General features: G+C 33.2%; 1 protein-coding gene and 1 long non-coding RNA gene across 8 annotated transcripts in view; both read right to left on the reverse strand.

Moving 5' to 3' along the window:
- Nucleotides 1–26,462, reverse strand: part of LOC124413431 (heterogeneous nuclear ribonucleoprotein 27C-like) — a 31,950-nt gene extending 5,488 nt beyond the window's left edge. For 4 of the 7 annotated variants that reach the window (XM_046893994.1, XM_046893990.1, XM_046893991.1 and 1 more), the window contains exons 1-8: nt 26,322–26,462; nt 23,593–23,652; nt 21,081–21,288; nt 20,645–20,831; nt 18,943–19,025; nt 17,007–17,397; nt 14,731–14,931; nt 11,357–11,512 (exon numbers count right to left, since the gene is read on the reverse strand). In XM_046893994.1, coding sequence (XP_046749950.1) covers nt 11,357–11,512; nt 14,731–14,931; nt 17,007–17,397; nt 18,943–19,025; nt 20,645–20,831; nt 21,081–21,288; nt 23,593–23,652; nt 26,322–26,359 — 1,324 coding nt within the window. In that variant the 5' untranslated portion in view covers nt 26,360–26,462. Of the gene's footprint in view, nt 1–7,605; nt 10,406–11,356; nt 11,513–14,730; nt 14,932–17,006; nt 17,398–18,942; nt 19,026–20,644; nt 20,832–21,080; nt 21,289–23,592; nt 23,653–26,321 lie in introns of those variants that run through there. The other 3 variants (XM_046893995.1, XM_046893992.1, XM_046893996.1) reach the window with 3 other exon arrangements.
- Nucleotides 86–6,374, reverse strand: LOC124413433. Its single transcript, XR_006929872.1, has 3 exons — nt 6,364–6,374; nt 630–663; nt 86–515 (listed from the first exon to the last, which is right to left on the reverse strand). It is a non-coding gene; the product is annotated as an uncharacterized LOC124413433 (long non-coding RNA).

Consider the following 26,462-nt stretch of genomic DNA (forward strand, 5'->3'; position numbering starts at 1 on the left):
ACTATACCAATGTATTTCACGAATATGATTCATTTCGTTTGATTTTTTTTTTTTTTTTTTTTTCTTTTTTGTTGCTTTTTTTTCGTTCATATTATATTATGCTTAATTAATCCACTAGAAACACCGTTAAGTATATTATATTTTGTTTAATAATAATAATCATAATGATAATCATAATAATCATAATAATCATAATAGTTATGCAGTACTGCAGTGTTTAATTATTAGGATACCTTTACAATGTACCTACACTGTGGTTATTATTTTTAATCGTAGCATATTACAACAGGACATAAACAACTTGTGTAATTATTGTTTCCAACTACGGTTAGAGAGGAGGATCTAATGTATTAATTATTATTATTATTTTATTATTGAATTATCTTGCATTTAATTGGATAGCATAATTAATTACGGCTATAATTACTGGAACATTTTATTATTATTTTTTTTTCGTTACCAACTCAACCAAGTTTCTTTCTATCTTACTTTCGCGCGCGGTGTTCTCTTTCTTTCTCTCTCGATCGTTTTTCTCTCTTTCGCACACACACACTTTTTCTTTCTTTTCTTCTTTCTATAATCAATCAATCAATCAATCAATCAATCAATCAATCAATCAATCAATGAACCAATCAATGCATCAATCTCTCTCCCTCTCTCTCTCTCTTTCACTCTCTTGCCCCTCGATTTTTCTCGTTCATTCATTCTCCCAACCACTGTACAACTAAGGGCACTAGTTTGCGATTTTTGTTTCACTCATCTAATTATAAAGTTTAAATCTATATTGTTTATTTCTCTTTTTCATTCTCTCGTTCTCTCTTTCGCGCTCTCTGTTCACTCGACACCTAAAATTAGGGTAACGATAATCCTTCATTTTTTCTATATTTTCGAAGTCAACACGGCGCTTTTTAATTACGGAAATTAGAAAACAAAAATTCAACAAAGAACAAACGAATAGTGCTACGTTCTCGTGTACTTTTGTGCAACAAAATTCCCAAAGTACTGACACAAATATTTTAAATAGAAATTTTAACGTCCTCGAGATTCTCAATACGATTCAAAAATAACAATAAAAACATTCGAATTGTAACCAATTTTGGTAAATTTGATTACAAATTGTATCTTCTGCGTTGTTTTTTTTTCTTTTCTTTCTCTCTCTCAATATCTATTCCCGGATTGAATCACCTGGAAACTAGAGTTGTTATAATTGACGTGGGAATAAGAAATTTATAAGAAGAATTTAACTGTAAAATTTTTTGTTGCATAAAAATAAACGAACGTCATTGATGTTGTGCAGCAGCCACGGATAGTTAGCTTCGATTTGGAAATATTGCGTTGAAACTTAAATTCTTTCTTTCCCCCTTTCTTCACATGTAACACTAACAACTTAACTATCTACCATTTATTTATGTAATCAATAAGTTACTTTAGCTGGCAATATTAGTAAAAATCTGTGTGGCGCGCTCGTTTAATATTGTAATAAATTGATATAACCTAGCCTGTGATACGTACACTAATTGTCACATGTATATACTCAAAAATAAGCGATACAAGTAACACTTTAATATAGTTAATTATTATGATCCTTAAGAACACAATGGTTGGCATTTTGTTTGTTTCTTTTGTCTTCTTATAGTTTCTTTTTTTCTCTTCACTTTATGTTTAATTAAACGTTAATATGATATTTGTTTGCAATGTTAGATAGTGACTCGCAATATAGAGAGTTGATGAAGTTTTTTTTCTTCTTCTTTTTTTTCAAGGTACTCTGGATAATAATAATTTATAATACATATGTACATAAATTATCTTAATCAATATAATTATGGATTTATCTATTAATATTATCACGGCGTTATTTGTTCATCTTTCTTTAGTATTATTCGAGAAGTTCTTTTGATCTATCGTATGGATGTGATAGTATAACAATATTCAACCGTTCTAATAACTTTTCGTATAGTCAACAAAATTATCAATTAATTGTACAGAGTAGATTCTTCCCTTACGTTTTTTTTTTTTTTTTGTTTCTTTTTATTCTTGTTTATCCTAAATTTTGCCAATCACAGATCACGTGTCACTTATTTCGTAGATACATTTATATGCAACTATATTGTTTATTTATGTATTTAATTATTTATTTAATTAACTTTTAATTTTTGTTATCTTTCTTTAAATATAATAGCCTTCGTATGTATGTAATATAGGTAATACCGATTACTTGTAATTAAAATTATCATCTTGAATAAATTTTAGTTTGTCGTTTCTTATGCTAGGTTCATTTTTTTTGTTTTCTAATCTTCGTGTATTATCCTCAATGATAGTTAAGCCTAAGTAGACACGACAATATTTCCAAATCTCAACAAAAGCTGACCACCACCTAACTTGTGTAACGTTAACCTAACACGCTCAACTTTTCTTTCGTTCTCATTTGTATTTTTCTTTTTTTTTTTTTTTTTTTTTTTTTTTTTTTGTTGTTGTTTTTGTGTTTGTTTTTCATCAATACGAGTGTTTAAAATTTGTCATCTTTGACACTATTTGGGAGGATATCAGATATGCAGGGGAATTTAGTCATATATTATACACACATATGTCTATACGTAGATATACGTGAGTAAAATAATATATCGGTTTTGTTGAGAAAACAAAAAAAAAAAACATTTGAAAATAAGAAGAGAAAGGAAAAAACGTGTATATTTCATATATATAAATAATTGAGCACACTACCGCCGTTCAGTTCAAAAGGACAAGTTCTATCGAGTCACAAAATTATTCACCATAATTATAGATATAATCAATCAACATTTCTCATGAGATATTTTGCTCAAAAGAACAGTTTCTATATATTTTTTCATCTTTTCATGCGAGTGGTAGTGAAACTAACAGCAACTTCCAGAGTCTGATTATTGTAAATTGTAATACGATATATACATCAGTCCAGTGTTCAGTGAATGAGGGATTCGTTAAACAAGCTGCTCCTATATCTGTGGAAACCGAATTGTCCGTCAGTTTTAATTTTCATACTACAAGCTTGCTCGCCGTATCAAGTTAAGAAAATTTACGTTCTTTTTTTCTTTCTTCCTTTCGATACAACTGGAATTAATTCCGTGGATTGTTAGTTTGATTATTATCAAAGGGATAAAGAAATAGCGATAAATTTTTCAAACAATTTACCGAACAAGCTTGTAATATCGAAAGATAAAAGCAAGCAAACAAAATCAATTTTCCATGACAAAACTTGATTGTCACATGAAATTCCACACATACAGGAACATCAATTTGAAAACCACTCAAAATTTCTGTCTATTGAACAATTAACAGTAAAATTTATAATTTATCTACTGTACACAGTGTTCACGGTAGAAAGTTTACGTAGGTATATTTATTGCGTTACTCTCAAAATCAATTTGGGTATAACGTCGTTATAATTCATAATACGCTATTCTTTCCCACCTTGTGATAATTTTATTGCGTTTTCTTTGACTACTATAATTTTGGTTCACGAAAGACAGAAAAATTTTTGCAATTTCTCAACGACAAACAGATTTCTATATTATATCCGAAAAAAAGTACTCAACTTTTTCGAGCTTGGCGTACTCCTGCTGGATTACCGATTTTCACAGGCAATACAGACAAAGTATCAAGTTTTACAAACTTTGATAGTGAAAATTGTCGATTTTTTCACGAGGAGATAACTCTCTGACAGCCAACACTGTATACTTCAGTCCGGTGTATAGTAGTAGAAGTAGTAGTAGAAGTAGAAGTAGTAGTGGTAGTAGTAGCAGTAGCAGTAGTAGTAGTGGTAGCAGTGGTAGTTTGTATATATGTTCTGTCAAACAGTTATTAGTAAAACGTAGTAACCTAGTGTATACAGAATACGCGATCTACCATATCATAGGGACAAGTAACATATATAATAGTTATTATTTTTTTCTTGCAATAAATAGTTTCGTAATATTCTTGTTTTTTTTTTTGTTTTTTTAGAAGTATATATGTTATGTTATCATGTTATATCCTAAGTGTCACAGCTTGCGTATATATTATGGTCATATTTACCCGGATCTTAAATGCAACAAGCAACTTAGCTTATTTCGTAATCATAATCAGTAATTAACATTTAGAGTAGGTTTTTTTTCTTTCTTTATGATTATTTACCGTGTAACTCTTAATTCGAAAACTTATCAATTAAGGCTTATTTGAGTTTGAGTTAAGTAAGGCTTCGATTATCCACTTCACATATACAACTAGAGATAATATTTCGGGTCCCGACTGACTTAGAAACGTACAAAGTGCCTATTGCAGATAAACAGTACATGTACGAGCTATATGTTTAATAATTTAAATTTTTAATTTAATTTAATAATTTTCCGTTACTTTTCGTTTCTTTCTTTCTTTCTCTCTTTCGTTCTCTCTTTCTTTCTTTCTTTCTTTGTTTCTTTCTTGCTTTCGTTTTCTCTTTTCCTCTTAAATTTATATACGAAAAAGTAGATAAGTTTGATACACTGTTGCTTAGTGTAGGGCTAAAATCAGAATTATTTTGACACAAAAGCTACAGCTCTATGAGGTATATTCGAAAATGCTTAAATTATATTTACGTGCTAGGATGAAACAGTCGTGTTTTAGCCATGTTTATGCGAAAATATTACATTCAATTATGCTGTACAACGCGCAGTCAACACCTATTCTCATTCGATTTACAACGCGCAATTCGACTGTCACACCCGATTCCTTATTATTTCTTTTTCATGAATGTTTCGTATCAATACTATTATAAATATAATTACTATCATGATTATTATTATTATTCATTTATAAAATGCAAGTCAGTAAAATAAACGTCATCTTTGAGATTACTTTTTGCGAAGTTTAACGAATTCACCCGGGTTTTACTAGAATTTGTGTAATATTACATCATTCAGACGTGAAAGAAAATATTTAAAAAAAAAGACAACAACAACAACAACAAAAAAACAACGAAACAAAGTGCGGTCATTTCATTTTTCGTCGATAAATCAAATACTGCATAATTCATTGAAAGTTCTCAAAATTTTTACAATAACAAATGTTTACTGAACGTCTACTAATGTTACTTTACAATAAAACGAATTCTACACTCATCGCGACCGATGTAGATATTTAATTATTATTTGAAGTGGTAATTGGAAAAATTAACCTATCAATGTAAATGGAGAGTATAAATTCATGCATCAACTTTCGCATAAACACGACAATTTCCTTAATCGTTTAATAATCACTGAGCCAAGACCGCACAACATTGCGGTTGAATATTATACAAGGATTTAAAATAAGGGGCACTTGGGGTAAATATGACAATAACATAATCCTTCAAGAAAACTTTCCTACTATGTAGTCCTTACAACCGTTTATTACTTTAATTAATAACCTCAACTCTAACGTAGTGTAATAGAAGTAATAGTAATAGTGTTTTTTTGCTTTTAATCCGTTACTGCTAGGCTTACCACATACATAATAGTAGACAATAGTTATTATATTTTATTCTTCATATGATTAGTAAATAGGTATAGTAATAATAATTCATTAATTAAATCCTTATGGTTTCAAGCATATACCACATCGTTTATATGATTCCATCTAATATATATCCATTAATATTTTCAGAAAAAAAAAAAAAAAAAAAAATGTTTTTTTTTTTTTTTTGTAGAATATAGTAATAATGTAATTATTCAAGTAGTATTCATATATATGTGTTGTCGCAATATTGGACAGAGAACATGCGCATTGGCCAGGAGCATGGCTAATTCGTAATGGAGCCAACAAAAAGAACGTATTGTTTTAATTTTCTTTTCTAACACCGAAATCCGATCTGATCTAACGTTTTACTTCGAAGTTTTACAAAATAATTGCCACGAAAAACTGTCTAATAAAATCTAATCGTCCTACTTTGCAAAAATTTTTCCCCATCACCATCTGTGTTTGAAACATTTGGTAATAGTGAAGAACAACTTCGCAATCAGAAACACTTGCTGGTAATTTAGAGTATAGAATTTAATTTCTTTATGTCGAGTAGGACAACTTCGTGGTAAAATTTCCGAGGACTCGAGTCAGTCAAAGATCAAATTGGACTTCAATCGTGCGTCAAGCACTCAATTTGTAACAATCCATCGTTCTTCCGAATGGTGTATTTTCTTTTCGTTCGTTCTTATTCTTTAAGAAACAATGAATATGGAGGTCGAGCGAGCGAGCGAGCTAAAGAACTTTTTTCCTTAATATTTCGGGGACGCGATCTTACCAATACAAAGCTAAAAGTACAAGTAGTTCATTACAGTAATAATTTTTTTTTTTTCTTCATTATTTATTTTTATTTACCGACGTAACGTTATACCTTACTTCTCACTATAACCTGATAAAAGTCAATCATCAATCCCCATTAGACTGTACAGTCATGCCTTATTCGTGCAGCAAGTGAGAGTCATTAGTTTTTTTCTTTCTTTCTAATACAATATCATTAAGAATGCGCAACGAATTTCAACGACCGAGACACGAAAATCACAAAAAGAAATAAAAAATTATTAAGTATATTATATAAAAAAAAAATTAAAAAAAAATAATGCAATAATTGAAAGTATTTGAAACCGAATTACTATCTACTTTCATTTCATTCCGGTACAATATCTTATTGTACTTGGTACATATTACAGAAGCTAATAAATAAGGTACGTCGCATAATTGATTACGTATGAGTGTATGTAACAATAAAAGAAAAAAGAATATCGTAAATCTGAATTTTTTTTTAATGCATTTTGCCTTCACGTATTTCTCCTATTTAGGCTAACGACTAATAGGCGTAGGAAAAAAACTTGATTGTTGTGAAAACTTTGTCTAATAGAGGAAAAAAAGAGAAAAAGATCAAGAATTATCAGCTATTGATTGAAAAAGGAAAAAAAATAAAAGCCCAGTTGTTGCATGCATCAGGCATTGCACCAGAATGTTCAATGCCCCTCCCCCCCCCCTTCCTTCCTTCGCAAAATGGTTAAACCCTTTGTTTTCTATTATTATTACCATTTCTCATCTACTTCCCATATTTTCAAGCGCGTTGTCACTCTACTATTGTTATTATTTTCAATAAGTATGGTTGTTTTCTTTTTTCTTTTTTTTTTCTTTTGTATTTTTTCTTCTTACTTTTCATTTAATATTTTATCCAGAAAACATTCTGTACATTTGTAATTTGTTCACACGCATTACAACTCGCCTAAAACCCTACAACGTAATTTAGAATTTGCATTATCTTATAATCTGCGTTCAGCATAACAATTCCAACCGGATGCCTTGAGTTCTTTGTTTATTCATTTATTTTTATTTTTTTATATATATATATTGTTTCATAAAATTGAAAAGAATTGAATTCGGAGATAGATTTGAATAATTCGAAAAGAAAATTTTAATGATACATATGAAAATTCTATATAAAGTAAATAAATGAAGAATAGAAAGAAAAATGACGAAAGATTAAGAAAACAAAATACAGACGAACAGACGTATCCTGACAGTGCTGCGTATATTGCAATTAATATGGAATAAACATAAAATGAGTTTTCTCGTTCATACATATTTCGTTTTCCGCCCCCTTCCCCCCCAACTAAGTTATCAGTAGAGTTTACAGACCCGCGAAAGGCAGGCACACACGCTATAGAATTAAAGATGTTGAAAAGTTTTCCTATTTACGGTTTGTATATTTAATACGGTCAATAATGATAAAAACCACAGTCCGGTATATATCCAGTCTTTGTGTGCAGGTTGCTTGCTTAAATAGCTCGCATGTCCCGGAATTATTCAAATATATTATTATATAACTTCATTTAAATATCAATATTTAATCGACCTAATATAGTAGCTAATTAAGTTAAACGATAACTAACTATGTGGCATAATTACGATTAGTCAACACAAAACGCAACAAAACTATAGCAAGTGAAAAAAAGGGAAACTGATTATCATAATGAACTGCCCTATTCAATATCAAACTACCAATATATACATAAGACGCGTTGGTTGAACCAGCGGATGGATGAAATCAAACACGTCGTGTGAATCTGCATAGTGATAAAGTACAACATCTCCTATTCGATGCCTATGTTATGTATATGAGTTTTGAAATACACGCAGCCTTTTCTGATATAAATTGATGCAATTTTCATTACCTGAGTAAACCTGAGAGAAACTGTTATTTATGTAATATTCTGATAGATATAGGAATTTGTAAATTTGTATTATACGAATTATTGCCTAGTCAAAATTTCAAAATTACCAAATACTACGTAATTATTACCGGCCTTAAAAACGAGCCTGTAAGTGTATATTGTCAGCAAAAAATTACTTATGATCGTAGTTTTGTCAGTGACTTAATTCAAGAATCACGAGATATGTATATCAATAGCTTTTTAAACGAATTGTACTGTAATAGAGAAATGCCGTTGAAGCTTTGAAACGTTCATGTTTGAAAGTGAATAAGAGATAATTCAAAAAAAGATAAATAAAGAGGAAACGTTGGCACTTATTCGTTAACCGTAGCTAGAGCAAGACGAAGTGGAAAGTATGATTGGCGCGAATACGAATAGGGCAGAATAACATCAGATTGAATGAAAATTGCCTATTTTCTATCTATTTTAATAAGTCGTTTTTCTCTGTTTAAACATACTAATAATATTGCATTAAATATAAATATATTATTTTTACCATAATAATCTTTAATTAATTATTTTAAATAGATTTTCTTGTCTCATAATTTTTCTTTTTCATTATTATTCCTCTTTATTTTAATTTTAATTATAACATACTGCAACGCACCCCAGTTTCATTAAAAATGTATGTACAATATGGAAATTCTCTACAATAATTTATTTACTTCTTTAATTAATTATTTACCGTTAACTTACGTGTTTCTCATCACTTTTACTATGCTTAAAAACTTCTTTACTTTATCATTAAGATAATAATAAGAATAATAATAATAGTAGTGCTAGTGTTTCTTTTTTCTTTAAATCTTTTTTTCTTTTCTTTAATACAATACAGATAGCCTTAGTTAATTTCACTATGTTTTAACGCATGATCTCAACCGTTATTTCATTTCCTATGTTTATTCGTTAATCAAATAATCAACAATGGACAGTAATTAGTGGTAAGGTTGGTTTGATTGAGCTCCCCTTAAGTTTCCTTGTTGTGTTGATCCCAGAATATGTTGCGAGCTGCGTCTACGTTACTCGGAATGATTCCGTTCATGTTAAAATTCTCACTGTATCCTAAGAATACAGAATCAAGAAAAGTGCTGGACACCAGAAACCCGAAATCAACGAAATTTTCGTCAACAATTTGCACATACCAACCAGAGAAGTATTTCTATTACTGTTGTTTTATTTTTATTGTTTGTTTTCGTTTGTTTGTTTTTTTTTTCCACTTGTTTTGAAACACGCATTTTACTTTACCATTTCCCCCCAGTAAAAATGACAAAAACCCTTCACCTATCAGCACGCACATTCGCATGTGCTTCCACACGTAAGAAAAAGGTTGTGAAAATTCATCTAACATGAAAAGACGACAAATTTTAGGGAGTAACCTGAAGTAAATAGAAATATAGATTAATACCGCACCGGGTCCAGAGACAGTTAGAAAATTGATGACCTGCGACATCAGCTAATGTGATTCTTGTACGATCCTCAATATGCTTTTTTTTTTTTTAATTTCCATCCAGCACACTTTCCAATACTACACGCTTAGCTCGAGGTAAGGTGGATGCGCTTAAATTGATTAGATCGTGGCACGTGATATTTATAGGCAAAACAGACGCGGCTCGTTGTTTGTAACATTAGTGGACAGCCCACTAGATTATTATTTTCTTTTTTTTATTTAGATCTATGATAAATCCTCTAGAGTAAATACAATTAAGCCATATATTTAATCAGGTAGACTTTTCAGATCAGCCCCCTACTCGTAGTCGTTAAAAAGTGCCCATTTAAAAAAACCCTCCGTTTTAATTAAAATTTACGCACCTAACTACACTGATAAAAATTTGCCACCGCATCGGACAAATGGCTGTCAAGCAGTGACTGTCAAGTTCTTATTGTACAATTGATATTTTTTATTATTATTATTATTATTATTTTAACTAGACATAAAACTCTGGGAAAAAAGCCCCGCAGTCAGAACAGAGAAAAGAAAAAAAAAAGACAAACAAGAAGAGGAAAATATAATATTATTAACATATCGTGTTACCACACTTTATCTCTAGTATTTATATATTTTCAACACGGAGGATATTCTTAAATACGCACGGATTGACGTTTATTCAGCTATGCATCAAAGAACAGTAGCGAAAACTTGAGGTCATCAGACTTCTCGAAATTTCTTCAACTTGTCTCATCCATATCTGCTATTCCTGCTAATCAATAATGCTCGCTCAACTACACCCTCCGCATTCAATGTTTCATAGCTCGCTTGCATCATGGGTATTTAATCGTGGTTTTATGCTCTTTGGCATAGGTTTGTTTTTCTCCCTACGTTTTTTTTTTTCACATCGTATGTGTGATTCTTTTTTTTTGTAGTTTTTTTTTTTTTTTTTGCATTTTCTACATTTTCCGCATCGACATCAACTCAAAAATAACTGATTGATAATATTCAATTGAAAATTTACGAAATTCGAACATGAAAGTATATTGTTTAATAACGAATCACTGAAAGAAAATCAACCGCACGTTCGAGAAAAGTATTGGTAATTAGGAAAAAAAAAAAAAAAAAAAAAATGATCGAAAAATAAAATCCAAAGCCATTGATCCTGGCGTAAAGAAATGATTTATCAAGAAAAGTATCATATCAAAAGAAATTGAATTAAAAAAAATACATATCACTCGTCGTATTTGATTTCGTGAGTTGAAATAAAAAGTTTTCTCAGAAATCCAATGGTGGCAGTAGTCAGCTTTATAGATTTAATAAACCTTGGTGAAAATTTTATTCGAATTACAAAGCATGCTCAAATAATAAATAGTAGACGAACAACCGATCTACAATTGTTAACAAGACATTGATATTTATTGATTACCGTTAGTCAATTTTCAATTCTGTTACTGTTCCAAGATTTATAAGAAAATTGACAAATTCGAATGACGAGAAGTTGCGTACCAAGAATAGAATCTACCAAGCTGACGACGCCTGAGAGTAACGTGTTAACCAAAGACAATAAACAAAAAAATCTATAAGAAAACCCACGAGCAAGGCCAGGCCATTTAGCGCACTTCTCTATCTTGGGTCAAGTAAAATGGTCATGAGGTGGGCCACTCTTTGAAATCAAAGCCTTGCTGGCCAGGTTTAGGCGCGCTGGCGGCATACCCACCTTGGTTGCTTTCTCCACCCTGGTAAGATCGCTGAGGATAACTAGTATCTGCGTAACTGCCATATCCGGAATACCCACTGTAATCCGGCGTCTTGGCAGAGCTGCTGCTCGAACCTGGAGCCCCGGAGCCAGTAGTCTGCCTAGAGTACATGTCCCCTGCAACACCATCGTCAAACAAAAAACTTCAGCTCAAGTATCGATTCGAATCTGACACCACTACCGCAGTCTAGATCTGATTTTGAGACATAACAAAACAGATTCCCCTTTCATGTGTAAAAGGCTTTGGAATGAGAGGCGACATTTTCGTCAAATGTTTCCAATCAATTAAACGAACCGAATGGGGATAACACCTGGTTCTACGAAAATCGAATGAAACTAATTAAACTTTTTTCTTATTCTTCTTTTTCATTAAACAAAGTGTAAAATATGTTTCTCATAGTGATTATGTCGAAAAGAATAACAAGAATAGATAAGCAAGCCACATTCCTCAACAATTGTAAACAGAGGGGGAAGGGAGGGTGAGAAAAAAAATTGTTCAGTCTTTCGCTGAACTCTAAGACGCATCAAATTAACCATTCGCGTCACTTGTATTAATCTGTTTGAAAAAAAAGAAGCTCATCCGTATATATTGCATGATTTTGTGTTCATTAACTAGAATAATTATTGTCTAATTATAAAATAGTAACCACAAGCCATGTATTTGGTTCTTTCAAACAATCAAACAAAAAAGCCCAAGTACCACTTAAAAAAAAATTAGCAGGTAAATATTTAACAGACACACATCAAGCAAATGAAAAAAAAAATTCTGGCCGAATTAACAGATAGAAATTGCGTAACAAAAATTGTAATGTTACGTAACACTTTCATTTTATAAAAGCGGCCCTTATGCCTGTAAGAATCTCAAGTTATAAGAACAATTGCTGTTATTGGCAGTTTCTACTTCGTTATACTAAAATTCACGTTATATTAAGGGTATAATGTTATTCTATTTTAGTAACTTATGTTCGTTATTCGTCATGCTGCTAATTCATTAAACCATAGAAAGGAAATCAGAAGACATTTCAATCAGGATCGCATAATAAAGCAGCGGTAATTGTGAAAATAGAAATCGTTAATGCCAGCAATATTCACTACCTAAGCCTTTAACTAACGTTTGTAGCCTGTGGCTAACTGTACTTGTGAAAGCAGTCAATTCTAAAACTGACTATTCAGTCTGCGTCAATATCAACTACTAAAAGTAAAGTCTAATTTGTATGAATATTTACTTAATTAAATACCAACGAAAGCAGAATCGAAAAAATACTCAGTTGTAGATGAAAAAAGAACTTCATACTGTACAAAATAAAATAAATCGTGTTGGATTTAAATCTCATCAATTGACTTTTTCATTTCCGGAAATTCGCAAATACTTCCACACAGAATTGAATCATGTCTAAATTACCATATATTCATTAGTCGATAAACAATAACAATAGTTGCGTTAAACAATATCACAAGCTAGGAAACAGAAACAGAAATAATAATAACAATAAAGGTACCTATACTTTGTTACCGTTCATACAGAATGTTTACTATTAATTCGGTCCAGAGGAAGATATGGGCTTGGATAGGAGTGGGAGTGCACTATCCTACACTACCAACACTAGTTCTTTGTACAGTTCGAATCCATCTACTAGAGAACAATTTTATCAGGAAATAAAAAAAAAATAATGAAGTCACACAACTACAATCTGGAGTTCTACTCATTGTCCAATAAAATATTGATGAATTCATATTGCAATTGTATGATACCCAATTATCATACGAATTGACAGATCTAAGTAACATTATTAATCAGGTGTACAGGCAGCCCCTGATAACAATGCTGAAGTTTATTTCCAGCAAATATCATGGCAAACAGTAACTTTGGAAGAAATGTTTAATCTTGATTTCGAAATAAAATCAACCAGGATCCACGATTAATTTACTTTCAGCAAATTTACTCTCATCTTTTATTTAACATTCCAACTTTTTCTACCTGATTAAACGTAAGCGTAAACTTTTCCAAGGAACGAGTCAATAGTTCATTATTGGAAACTTGAAGTTAACAGCCAAGAAATCTTATAGATCATGTAATTAATCAACTTTACCATTATTCGTTTGAAAACTAAAAGTACCGTCTATTTTTCGACGACAGTGTAAAAAAAAACAGCGGAATGTTTGAAGAAGCAAAAAATCTAAATGCAATTACTACAGCGTCGAAACATTTCTGCCATAATATGTGGTGATAAAATACCGATTTCAATTTCGATTCAAACTTTTTTTATAATCTGTCAGATGACCTATCGATATTAACGGGGGGCTGCGTGTAGACGCAATTCAACCCCTTGAACACACATGAAATACGTGAAGGTAATATATTCAGGTTGACCTGTTAGCTGTAGAATCGTAGCCATACATCGGCCATGTCGTATAAGTCTATTGTATGCAAAACATACGTTACATGACAGTGATTTCATTAACGCTGCTTGGAAAGAAAAATTCCACACAAGTCTGACAAGTTTATTTTAAAGTTATGTTTTAAGTGTAAAATTTTAATTTGAATAACTGTTGCAAAAATTGAAGCCATCATTTTAATATTGTTACTAAATGATGATGTCAAGAATTGTCTAGTGTCAAATTAGTACAACAAAGAGAAGGGACCAGGAAATTCATCGGAGCCAGGTAATACTAGTGCTAGTTATAGTCTGGAGTTCGGAATTATGACTGCAAATGCACTTTCTATTACAGACCAACGATTTTTCGATATTGTAAAGAATCGTTTAGAAAAACTATTTAAAATGTATGAATACCTATTACAAGCGTACGAACTTAGATAAACGAAATAACATTTGAAAATCGAAAATCATGGATATCTTAAATTTGTCAATATACCTGTTCACACTATATTTGAACCATGTGTACGGAGCAAAGATATAAATAATTACGACGTAAACAATATTTATCACATATGTCTAAGAATTGATCAAAACTGGTATTAATAGAAAAATTCCAGAGCTTACGAACCTCATAAAAAAAAACACAACAAATAGGAGAGATTAGTGGTGTGTTGATTGGGATACATCGATATGCAAATAAATATGTCAGACTCTACTGAATCAGCAACCAAGTTTCAGTAAAAATCAGTCAAATATGAACGAAAGAAAATAAACGTTGCTAATTAAAAGACTAGAGTTCGTTTCAACACAATAATATGCATACTTAAAGGCAAATAGTTACATCGATTAAAAAATATCAATTTAGTTGTGGCTCTTACACACGCCACGACTAAACATGTTCAAGGGGTTCGAACGAGTGGATAGAGGAGAGACTTGACTTTACTGAGTGAGACTCACCCTGCGGGCCAGAGGGGTTCGAGTTGGAGTTGGGCTGCGAGGAGTTGGGCTGAGGGGGTTGGGGCGGGGGCTGTGTACTGGGGGGTGGCCCGTTTTGTGGCATGTTCCAGGAGTTCCAGGAGCCCCCGGGCCCTCCCCCCGCAGCCCCCCCCGTTCCCGCCGCCGGCCCGTAGCCCCCTGAAGTGGCCGCCGCTGGCCCACCTGCGATCATTAACCACACAAACACGTGTCACCGACGACCGTCACCCCACCTTCTTCGTATCTCGTCTCATAGTAAACACGTTCAATTATCGAGTATCGATCGTAGCACCGTGTAAAAACAATTATCTCATACCGTCTTAAGACTTTCTTTCTTTGATAATTACTGTCGGAACTCAAAGTAGGAAATCCTAAGTATATGAACTTACGACGGGCAAAGCAGATGCCAATTTTTTCGTAAAACCAAATCAAAAGCTTCAACTACAAACATCAACACCACATTATACGAAAACTCTAAAGTTCTGAATGAACTGCAAAATATTGATTTTCAGCCCCACTGTTGTATTGTACTAATTTAGACTGGAGCCAAATTTTTCGAAAATAGTAAATTGTGAGCCATGTATCGCTTATAAATTTCTAATAACAAACAGCATTCTGTGCGGGTAGATTTTTATGAAGATAAGGGGGGGAAAAAAAAGAAAAAAAAAACGATCGGGAACTGATTTTTTAAAATCAATTCGCAAAATATAGAAACGCGATTAGGGCAGAGTGAGATCGATCGTCAACACGGTGCTAACGTGTCACTCCAAGTACTACATACTTTCTACGATTCTATGTCTTCTGATTTCCTCGTCTGGGCATTATTTATATAGTGACATTTGTGTTTCACTAAATAACGAATAGCTAACCTCTCCAAGCGGGATGGAAGGGGAGGGGAGAGGATCGATAATTAATTAGATGTTAATCTTTAAAGTTAACACTTAAACCAAATGGAGAGAAAATCGTACGAGTTGACACTTGCTGCCATTGCGAATTATCAGAGAAAGGTGTAAAATTGAATCGAAAACTTCATCATGTGAAACCTGTAGAATTAGCAATAAATTTTATAACTGTGGAAGGGCAAGTCCAACGCAAACAAATTTTATCAAGTGATAATTAAATCAACTCCATAAACAAATCCTTGTAAGCCATGAAAGAAAATTATTTTCTCAAACTATTAATTTGGTGTCGCAGGCTGAGTGCCATCTCTTACCTTTTCCTTCCGAAGATGAACGTAGGGTTAAAAAAAAAAATTCATTCCTATGTCAACACCTTAGATTGTCAAGGCTGACTATGGATTTTCCGGAACGACAATATTAATCATTGTGCATGTGCATTTTGAATAAGACTAGATTTTAGTTTTCAAGATTTGGCAATTTTACTTTGCATCGACATTTTACAGTTACAATCACGTCGGGTAATAACTATTAATAACGTCTGACAGTTATCGCAGTATTTTTTTCAAACAATGCCAATATATAACATATTAAATAGTAAATGTAAGAAGTGTGCAGATGAACGGATACAATATGCAACCAAATGTGATGAGTATAAAGTAAAAAAAAAAGTAAGTAACAAGTTCTTGACAAAAAAAATGGATCATTTTGAAATCTGTGCTGAAATGGTAATGGGAGACTGAAAGGAAGGAGCTTTATTTAAACCAGTAATAATCCCGTTTTTGCATGAGACCATCAAGAAACGTTTCTTAACAGTTCTTCAACAAACCGTGTAAACTATGTAAATTTTTAGATTCGAAAATTCAACTATGCATTCTGGTATTTGCGCACGGATTACAACTAACATATACAAAAGTTATGCGACTATTTTTCAAATTCGATATCGAACAATATAAAAGTTTGATAAGAATGATTGATTAAAAAACAAAATACAAGTTGGATACCAAATTTTCAATGACGGTAATCAATTCGAAATGTGATCGTTCCGTAAAAGCCGTCGCAGAACATCAGCGATAAAATTTTGCAATATAAAAGTGACATTATAAGCACGTTTCAATGAAATCTGTGATTTACTGAGATTTCAAGCTTCTCACACTCTCCCGTTTTTCAAAAGATTAGCAATCGAAGATGAGGTTGTCAATTAAGTAATTGTGTTCAACGATAACGTAAGTTGTGAAATAGCAGCGACACGGTCTCAGTCACCAGTACCAACATGATAAAAAAAAAAAAAAAAAAAAAAAACCATCACTCCCAATTATGAATTGAACAAATGAAGGGAAAATGATTCATCGACAAACTCACCATAACTTCCATAACCCTGAGTCGCGGCAGTTGGCTGAACATTGTAGTTACTTCCCCACTGATGAGGCGGGGGTGGTGGAATTTGTTGCTGCTGAGGTGGCCCAGGCGGAGCACCCCATCCCTGAGCGTTATATTGGGTGCTGTACCCAGCGTACCCACCAGTCTGAGGACTCGTGCCCCATCCCTGGTACTGCTGCATCATATTTCCCGGTGGCCCCATTGGACCACCCATCATGGGTCCTCCCATTTGTCCGTTCGGGCCACCCATCGGGCCCATATTACCAGCCATTCCCATTGGCGGGCCACCTTGTTGCGGGGGTCCCCATTGACCCTGATGACTTTCGTTCATTTTGCTCGAAGAATCACGAGGCTCTGCCCGTTTTATCTCAACCTGTAATCAAGAGAAATTCCCATACCGTTAACAAACGAATGTGAAAATATTACAAGTTACCGAATCACCGATCTAAGTCACAAAATTCTCGGGGTAACGTACGTGACATTTCCAAGAAAGTTATTTTTTCAATGAATCTTTATGTAATGAAATTTTTTCGTTTGTCACGAAAAATTGTTTAAAGCATTGAACCACAATATTAGATGCATTGAAACACTATGCCGCTAATTTTCTTATAAGAAAAAAATTCTAGTGGGAAGGCCACTCCATCAAGTTTCTGCTTTCAGGTTTATTAAATACAGTTATTGTATCAAGACTATTTCAGAATACCGGAAAACAAAGCAAAATGGAAAACGCAACAGGAATGAAATCGTTCGTAATTGCTGGAAATATCACGTGTTATCTTCCGTTTGACTAGGAGACTACTAACTGATATTGAAACAATATTTTTATCTGATCATTTAGTATTTTAAACTCTAATATTTTTTGTATATCCAGTTCAATGTGACAGAATATATACGTATAAACTGATATTTAAAAAGCTAATATGTAATACCTAAATTATTGTTACAATATTCGAACAGTGTATAGAACAATTTAAAGCTAAAAACTCAATTTGTTATTGGAAACTATTGGAATACGTCATATATACCTGTTTGATATCAAATACAATTTTTTCAAGTGATCTAATTTTATGTTACACGATAGAACATTGGGAAAAAAAAAATTTGAAATACAATCAATTTATAACTTGAAATGAATGATAAAGATAAATCAAAACTTAGACTCTATTTAACTAGAATCTAGATATCAATTAATTACCTTATTTAAAATAAATATATTCATTAAGGCCATCATGTTTTCGATAATAGTCAGGTGTTAGAAATAATCACCTTTTCTAATGAGTGCATTGTAGAGAAAGTGAAAAATATTCGCAACCGGTCTGTAGCTCCTTGTCAAATATATTTTAGCATAACAAGATCAGATCAATTAAAAAAATCGTTTCAAGTTGTTGCATCGTATCGATGTATTTTCACCATACGACGTGATATGTTGAAAGATAACATCATTGTTGAAAAATCGAAATGTTTTTATGGAATCGCAAATTAAAGAGTAGCTTTCAAAATAAATTAACGAAAAAGGAACATATTTCAAAATTAAAAATCAGTTTAAAAAAGAAAAATAAGTAAAATTTATGCCTTTGTAGTAAGGAAACCATGATTTTTGAATATTGCGAATCGAAGTGGTTCACAAATTCGGCAGGCCAGAATTACTTTATCTAATTTTATAAAATGATAAGATTATTATTTTTAAGACGTAAATTTAATTATTATAGCTACTGTAGCACGTAAACAAACAAAATTTAATACAAATTTGCACTAAATATATTTATACTCATTAATTCTATTGAAATGTGTCCCATTCCTATTCTAGACTTTTTATTACGTGACCAATATGTATAGTAGTGTATACCATTATTTTTTTTTTTTTTTTTGTTCCTTTATTTTTGTCTGTTATATATTTTGTGGTGTATGATTGCTATACCTGTTTTCCATTCAAGTTGACGAAATGCTCGGCGACACATCGGTCCACTGCGTCTTCATCCTCAAAGCTGAGAAAGCCAAACCCTGTCGTCCAAACGTGACATATTGTACATCAAGAGCCCAAAACGTTTTTTTTGTTTTTTTCTATCATTTGTTCAAATTATTTTCTTCACATCAAAGCTCATTTATTTATTGATCACTGATTTCTTTCCCTATCTTTAGCCCATTGCTGAATATCAAAATAACGTATCTCAAACTGAATAATGTACAAGTGTTGATAATTCTAGCATGGCCCTACACTGCTGATTTAGGTGTATGACAGGAAAAAATTTACATGTCCAACACCAAAAGTTACTATTTTGAAAAAACTATGAAATTGAGAAACTTTACATGAAGCAACTGTATTCCACTTTGATTCAAGGTACGATTATCTTACTGTAAGAAATTTGCGACATTCCTTTGCAGTAAGAACTCAACTTCACACTATCCTATTAACCGAACGTCCCAAATTTATCAAATATTGTAACAAAATGAACCAAGAAATGTTATTCATAACATATTGCTCAAACCGTTCGATCTATTGAAAAATGTGGAGAAAAATGATTAACATTAATAACATGGCTTCGACGTGTGTAGAATTATGAGCAAGTTCACAGATACTATTTTTCGGTCATAATTGCATTGATGAGATGCATTGCTAAAGAAATGTTCAGGAGATTAATTCACGAGTTTAATGCACTGAGAAAGTATTTTTAACCTTTGTTCAAGTGAACCGGTGGTTGTAAATTGTAAAATACTGAACCAATCAATCGTTCTATAGGTTTATCTTTGTTCAGTCCGAGATGTAAGCAAAGTAATGTAGCTGTTAGCAAATTGATAAAGTGGAATACAAAGTTTGCCCATGAAGATTTTTACACGAAATTCTTATCGTAGCTTAGCCAACTTAAGCTAACTTACAGTAGCATAGCCTTACGGACCCTTAAGCTAGACTTAAGATGTACTTAGCCAGACCAGTTTATAACGCATCTTAAATAAGATAGCATAGCTAGAGTAAAAAAAATTACTAGATTTAGATTAATTTAGATAAACTTAAGTAAATCTAAATTACAATTGAGACCGTTATAAAATTATGACAGCAGTGCAATGTTTTCTTTTTTTTTTTTTATTTATCTAAGCATGAAAAATTATCAATAAATAAATGTTAGCTATGGACTCGTTTGTATATAATATGTGTACTATATCTAAAACCACCTTTGAAGATTCATGAGAATTTCAATGCTCAACCAACTTCACCAGTAAAAGTTACATTATAATCTTATTCTGTCGCTTTTCGTGTGATTTAATTCATTACAAATCGCTGATACAGCAAAGAATAGAATCGTTGACAAATTAAGTGCATGTTGTTTTACCAAGGACCATATACTCTTATCTATGCTTTATGATGGATTTATAACATTCCTTTTTTTCTAAACAAATTCAATTTTTGCAATGAAAATATAAAATATAATGAAATTAGTATTTAAAAAAAAAAAAAAGTCATTACAAAAAATTTATTATTTGAGGGAAGAAATCTGGTTACAAACTCACACGAATTTATTAATTGTTGAGGATTTATTTATTTTTCTATAAGAACCTTTCACGACTGGTTGTGAGCATGATAAAAACAAAAGTGACAATGAGATGATATCAAAACGTAAACTCACCTCTGGACTTCTTCTTCTCTTGATCGTACATGATGACCACTTCCATGACTTTGCCAAAACGAGTGAAAAACGATCTCAGATCAGTTTCGGTGACATTACTCGGCAGGCCACCCAAGAAGACTTTTGGAAAACCTCCGCTGCGCTTTGGTTTTTGCAAAGTACGTGGATTGCATGGTTTCGGATCAATCTGTAAGTGAAAATACAGAAATATATTACTGAAATGAACAGTAAAAATCGTTCAAATCGTCAGAAAATACTACACAATTTGAATGAAGAACATGATGACGAACAGCTTATTCAGCTAAAGACTAGATCTCCAGAAACACAGTGGAAAACAGTCTGTTCCAAGATATCCGTTCTACAGATTTCCAGAAAAAAGTATCGATGATACTGTAATTCTCAAGCGAAACAAAAAATCTTCTCCATCCAAGCTTACCGTGCGTCCATCTAGTTGGTGTGGCCCATTCTGAAGGACGAGGGCAACATTTGCTGGGTCACTGAATGTAACAAATCCAAACCCACGGCTGCGACCTGACTCGCTGTTCTTCATTACAACGCAATCAATAACCTCGCCATAACGGCTGAAGTAGCGCTGCAGATTCTCCTGTGTTGTCTCCCAGGACAGACCACCGACAAATAATTTTCTGCACAAAAGAATCAAATAAATAATGAGTAACGTAACACTAAGAGGGTGAACGATTGGGGGAAAAAAAAATAAGTATATGCAGAAAGTAAATAATAAATTAACAGAAGAAAAATGGGAAGCAACGTTATTGTTTCAATTATTTGAGATCACAAGAAAATTGAGAGTGCTGCATAGTGGATACCAGCAGCTATGCAATTGATCCGAAGTGTAGGTTGCGTGTGGGCTTCGAATGCATTACGTTCACTTGTTGGATGCAATCACATCAACGTCGCACATTATAACATGATGTATAAAAATGAATCCTTCAGGTGTTAGCTAGTATAGTCAATGTGGTAGCAAGTATAATCGATATTGTAGTTATGGATTACAATAGTCTGTGCATGCAATAATTTATAATCCGATTGATAAGTCTTTGTTAAATTGTACAACACATCGAAAGGATGGATACTCGAAAAAAATTGAAGAAAATAGAGAATAAGAAAAGAATTTGACAATCGTTGGTGATAGAATTTTAAATGCAAGGTAAATACTTTACTGCTCACGCAGTTAATTAACTTAGAAAAATCTCAAAGCCTACAAATTAATAATTTCTAAACGGTACATTGATGGATAATTTGAAACAACAAGAATCATAAATGATTTCTACACCATGCGGGAATAGTTTGCATTGTGAAGTTTTTCTGTTCTGTTACTTTTACAACTGGTCTTTGAACATCATGAGCATTGTGCAGCGCATTTTTTATAATTAAAATCTAAATAGTAGCTAGCAGATACCACGAATGCAAGCTCAGCAAGAGAAAGCAATATAGTGGAAGAAATAGGATTTCAACGAAATTCGGTTACGACAACTGCAATAAGTTAACCCATTGTCGTAAATTTGTGAAAAACAATATATAATCGACACTTGGCACATGTGTAATCCAACATTTACTTGCTGGATAGTAATAAATACAAAAATCATTGAGAAGTTAAATACTACGCCAATGAGTTAAATATATTAATCACAAATTAGCCTACATTATAAGTACCTCCAGTGGTTAAATGATAGAATTGTGTCTCACGGTAGAAAATTTTGATCGATGTGAAGTTGCGTTTACGTGCACCTATTTCTACAAAATCTCAAAATGAAATCGCTAATTATAAGATGGAATAGACAATTAAAAAAGGCAGTTTTCTTAGTTGATTCAATTAGAACTGGTCAATGCTAATCTTGAAACTTTTCCAACTTGTCAAACGTTCAATTTTGATATTGGTCAGAACATTTCTTTTTTCTGCACACCTAACAAACATCGCCAGTGTTGTTAAGTTTAAAAATATTAATGAGGATGAAGCTAGTAACATTACTGTAACGATGTATGTTCAGGAAAAATCGTTACTTCGAACCTTTAAAAATGCCTGGAATTTAGTAAACCATGACAAAAACAAAAAATATACTCTTAATTTTGAAAAGCCGCAGCATCTTGAGTCCTTCAAAAATTGCGGGACAATAATTTTTCCCCTGTCGTTTTATTATGTATGTAACTTCTGCTCATCTGATTATATACTAAATACTTTACAGAGACATGAAATTCTAGTTAATAAATTGAATAGATTTGAGAGAAATGACTTCAGGTTTTTTTATTTTTTTATATATATATCAAATTATTTGTGTCAATTTCTCATAAGTGTGCATGGTTTATAAAAGAGAAACCATAGACTTACAAGCAAATAGAGGTGTGATGCAATCATATCGCATAATATGAGTCAAGTCGACGGAGATAAAACTTGTTTAAAATATATCGCTGTATTAAATTTCGATGAAGATTAATTTTGATGGAAAATAAACTTTCCTGACCCAGTCTTGGTTGCCGAAAAGGGAGACGAGAGACCGTAAGGGCAAAAGTGATTTACTGATCCGCAGGATAGTAATAGGCATTAGTCTTAATTTTAGTTATATTAAGCACAACGATACTTTCAGATCAAAATAGCCAATGGTGAATGAGATTTTTTTCACAAACGTGTCGCACATTCGAAGCAATGTTTGATACTGCAACAGTAGATGAGTTTAGAAACATATTAAAAGTGAAAATAAATCTCTGCTCTCAAACTGAAAATGAAAAATCCGCTATTTTGACCGCTAAGCCGATTGCAGTCCAATCTTGTTGCTGTTTCTTGACTTTGCGTTTTACCGAAACAGGGAATAAAATTTGTTAAACGGCAGGGTTGGATTTCATCAGATCTGAAAGTCTCTGACAGTGATATGTATAGGGTAGAGGTAGTAGGTGTACTTTATTTGCTATAAGGATAAGAATGTGCTACTGACTCGCTTGCATCGGAGTTTGACTGGGAGTTGTGCCGCCCAGGGCGCTCGTCTCCCCTCATCCTGGACAACAGAGACACAAGAGACAATCTCAAAGCATACATTGATATTAGCCTTTTCACTGAAAAAACTTTGTGGAAGGGAACGCTAAGCTCATCATCCTTAAAGCGACGGAGTCTGGGATTCGATAGACACGGTTCTATTCCAGGTTTAAAAAAAAAAAGAAAAGTAAACACGAGCGAAAGATTGTCCAAGTAATTAGCTGTCCGTACTCAAGTTTTGGTTACGCGCACAGTTCTTCGGCTATATACCAAAAGTAAACGCTGAATCAGATGTTATCATATCCCTAGCAAACTTTTTATTTCATACTCATTACTTCAGAAGAGCATTAAAGTTACTTTGTACAACTGTATAGTCAAACTTGTAATTTATACAAGCTACCAAACGATTGCGAAATAGCTGTTTCAGCCATTAATGTAAGTGGAATAGGGTGAAAGTTAGCGGCTAATCAACGTCGAGTACATTTAATCATAGACAATGAGATTGCCAATCCAACTCTGTTGTTATCAATTTCACTTCAAAGTATTGAAATTATTGATAAATTGAGATTACATGAAACATGTCCGTAATGCACAAGTCTAAGATTCTAATGTATATCTTTGATAAGCACAGTCAACTGTGAAAAAGCGTCACAAGATAACATTAGCAATGTTTTAAGATAAGAGTAGCAAAAACAATGATGAGTCATGAAAATGGCAATTGCATACCAAGTGCTAGAAACACATAATGATAAGAATTAACCCACAACACGATCTATATTACAAGAGAAATCCATATGAAGTACTTCAAGAGCATTTGAATTTCAGTTTAACATGCAACTGATGCAAGACAGGTTTTCTTTTTCTCAAAAATTAAGGTAAAATGTAAGATTCAATGTCAACCTGCTGTAAGATACTATAAAAGAAAGAGATTACAAAAGGCACGAGTATTATTAAACTAATTATTATTCAATTTGACTGGAGTAGAGTTAGAAAAATCAATCAACAGATGGTGACTTGGTGTATTATTTACTCTTCAATACAAACGGTTGCCATTGTCGCATACATACTTGGACTCAAAGTACACAGCTGGAGAATTTTAAATATTTATCATTTAGTGCAAGGAGTGATAATAATGCCAATCATTCGCATCATTGTTTATACTTCAGCTGTTGCTGCAGACTGTGGAAAATTCGTCTACGACATTTATGATACTCAATAATTTTGTGCCCTGGTTATAAAATTTCCAATCAATACCAGGAGAATATTCATTGTAAATGGAGGATTAATTGAAAACGTGCAAAAACATTAACAATGTTTTAGCTTTGAGGCTTCTCTTTCGTTGCTTCTAATTCCTGCTGCATACAAGTTATCAAAAACCGTTGAACCCAATTCTATAGCCTGCTTTGACTTAAATTTAAAACTGGCAAAATAGTTGTGGGATTATCGAAGTACCTATTAGGTAGGCAATAACAGTAATAACGATAAATTGATCTAAATCCGTTATAATCCGTTAACCTTACCCAGTCAATTAGCAGGAAACATAACGTGGTTGCAATAATTCCTGCGTCTAAATTTCTACCGTGCATGCGTAATAATGGGAAAAGGATAAGTGGTTAGACTAGAGGATAAAAGAATAAAAGAAACAGTTAGCGCAAGCGTTGCCGTGAGAATCGCTCAAATCTGCGTTGAATTTCTATCGCGTGTGCGTATGCGTGCACACATACGCATAGAGACAACACAAATAAAGTTCTGCTTAGCGCGCATATGGCCGCCATGTTTAGAGAACTCACCGAAGGAAACACGACGAACTCGAATTGCCATTCATTAAAATCGTGGTTATATTTTGGGGGGGGAGACAAGCATCAGCGAATTACCGGAGCTACCAATCAAGAGTGGCGAAACTTTACTACGTTGCAAATGAACCGTAAGATCAGCGACGAAGTCGTAAAATTGTTTACGACGAATAGCGGTGATTGAAACGAATATAAAGAACGAAATTAGAAAAATGAATATTTATCAATCGGTTTTCGGAAATCCCGCGACTCGACGAGTGACGAATGGTATTGAATTATTAGCTCTACCCAACAGCCAAAAATCTGTATCTTTCGGAGAAATGATTCGTAGTATTTCAGCCCAATAAGCGTTGCCAACCAACCCAAGCCGTTTCCTCCCGATAGGCGAGGGACGCGAAAGAGCGGTTTTCCCCACATTTTTCCGTGATCGGCCAGCGGCGTCGAATCTGGTAAAAGGCGAGATTGTCTCTTGGCATTGAATCGTTTAACCTAGAACGGGGAAAATACTTTTTGCCTGAGTTAGGGACGGGCGGGCGCCGGGTTGGCGAGACAAGTGAGGGGATGCCGAGGCGAAGATACGGTCACCCTGCGGAGGAGAGCACCGGCATCAAACACCGCACCAAGCTAGCAAATTCTACGCCAGAAACGCCGATGCTGTTAGAGATTTTTGAAAATAGGAGGGAATTCCGGACGACGGGATGATTTGCTTATAGATATTGAATGCCCGGCGGTAAAGATGCCCGGAATCCAGGGCTGATAGATTATTGAACGTCAGCCCTGGCGATACGCAAATGGTCACATCGCGCAGCAGTCAGTCCGGAATTAATATATTAGGTCGAACCTAGCTTGCGCAATATATTCACCGTATTACAACGCAGAAACGTATCGTTAGACTCACCCCTTTTCATCGTCGTCCATTTCGGATTTCACTCTCATAATATTACACTTAAAACTACAAAAATGTTATTACTTTTAGCGCGCGTGTGGGAATATGGCACGATGCTAGCGCGACGAGGGTAATGGCTCCTCACAATGAACG

This window comes from Diprion similis, chromosome 12 (assembly GCF_021155765.1).
Source record: "Diprion similis isolate iyDipSimi1 chromosome 12, iyDipSimi1.1, whole genome shotgun sequence".
Classification (NCBI taxonomy): Eukaryota; Metazoa; Arthropoda; class Insecta; order Hymenoptera; family Diprionidae; genus Diprion; species Diprion similis.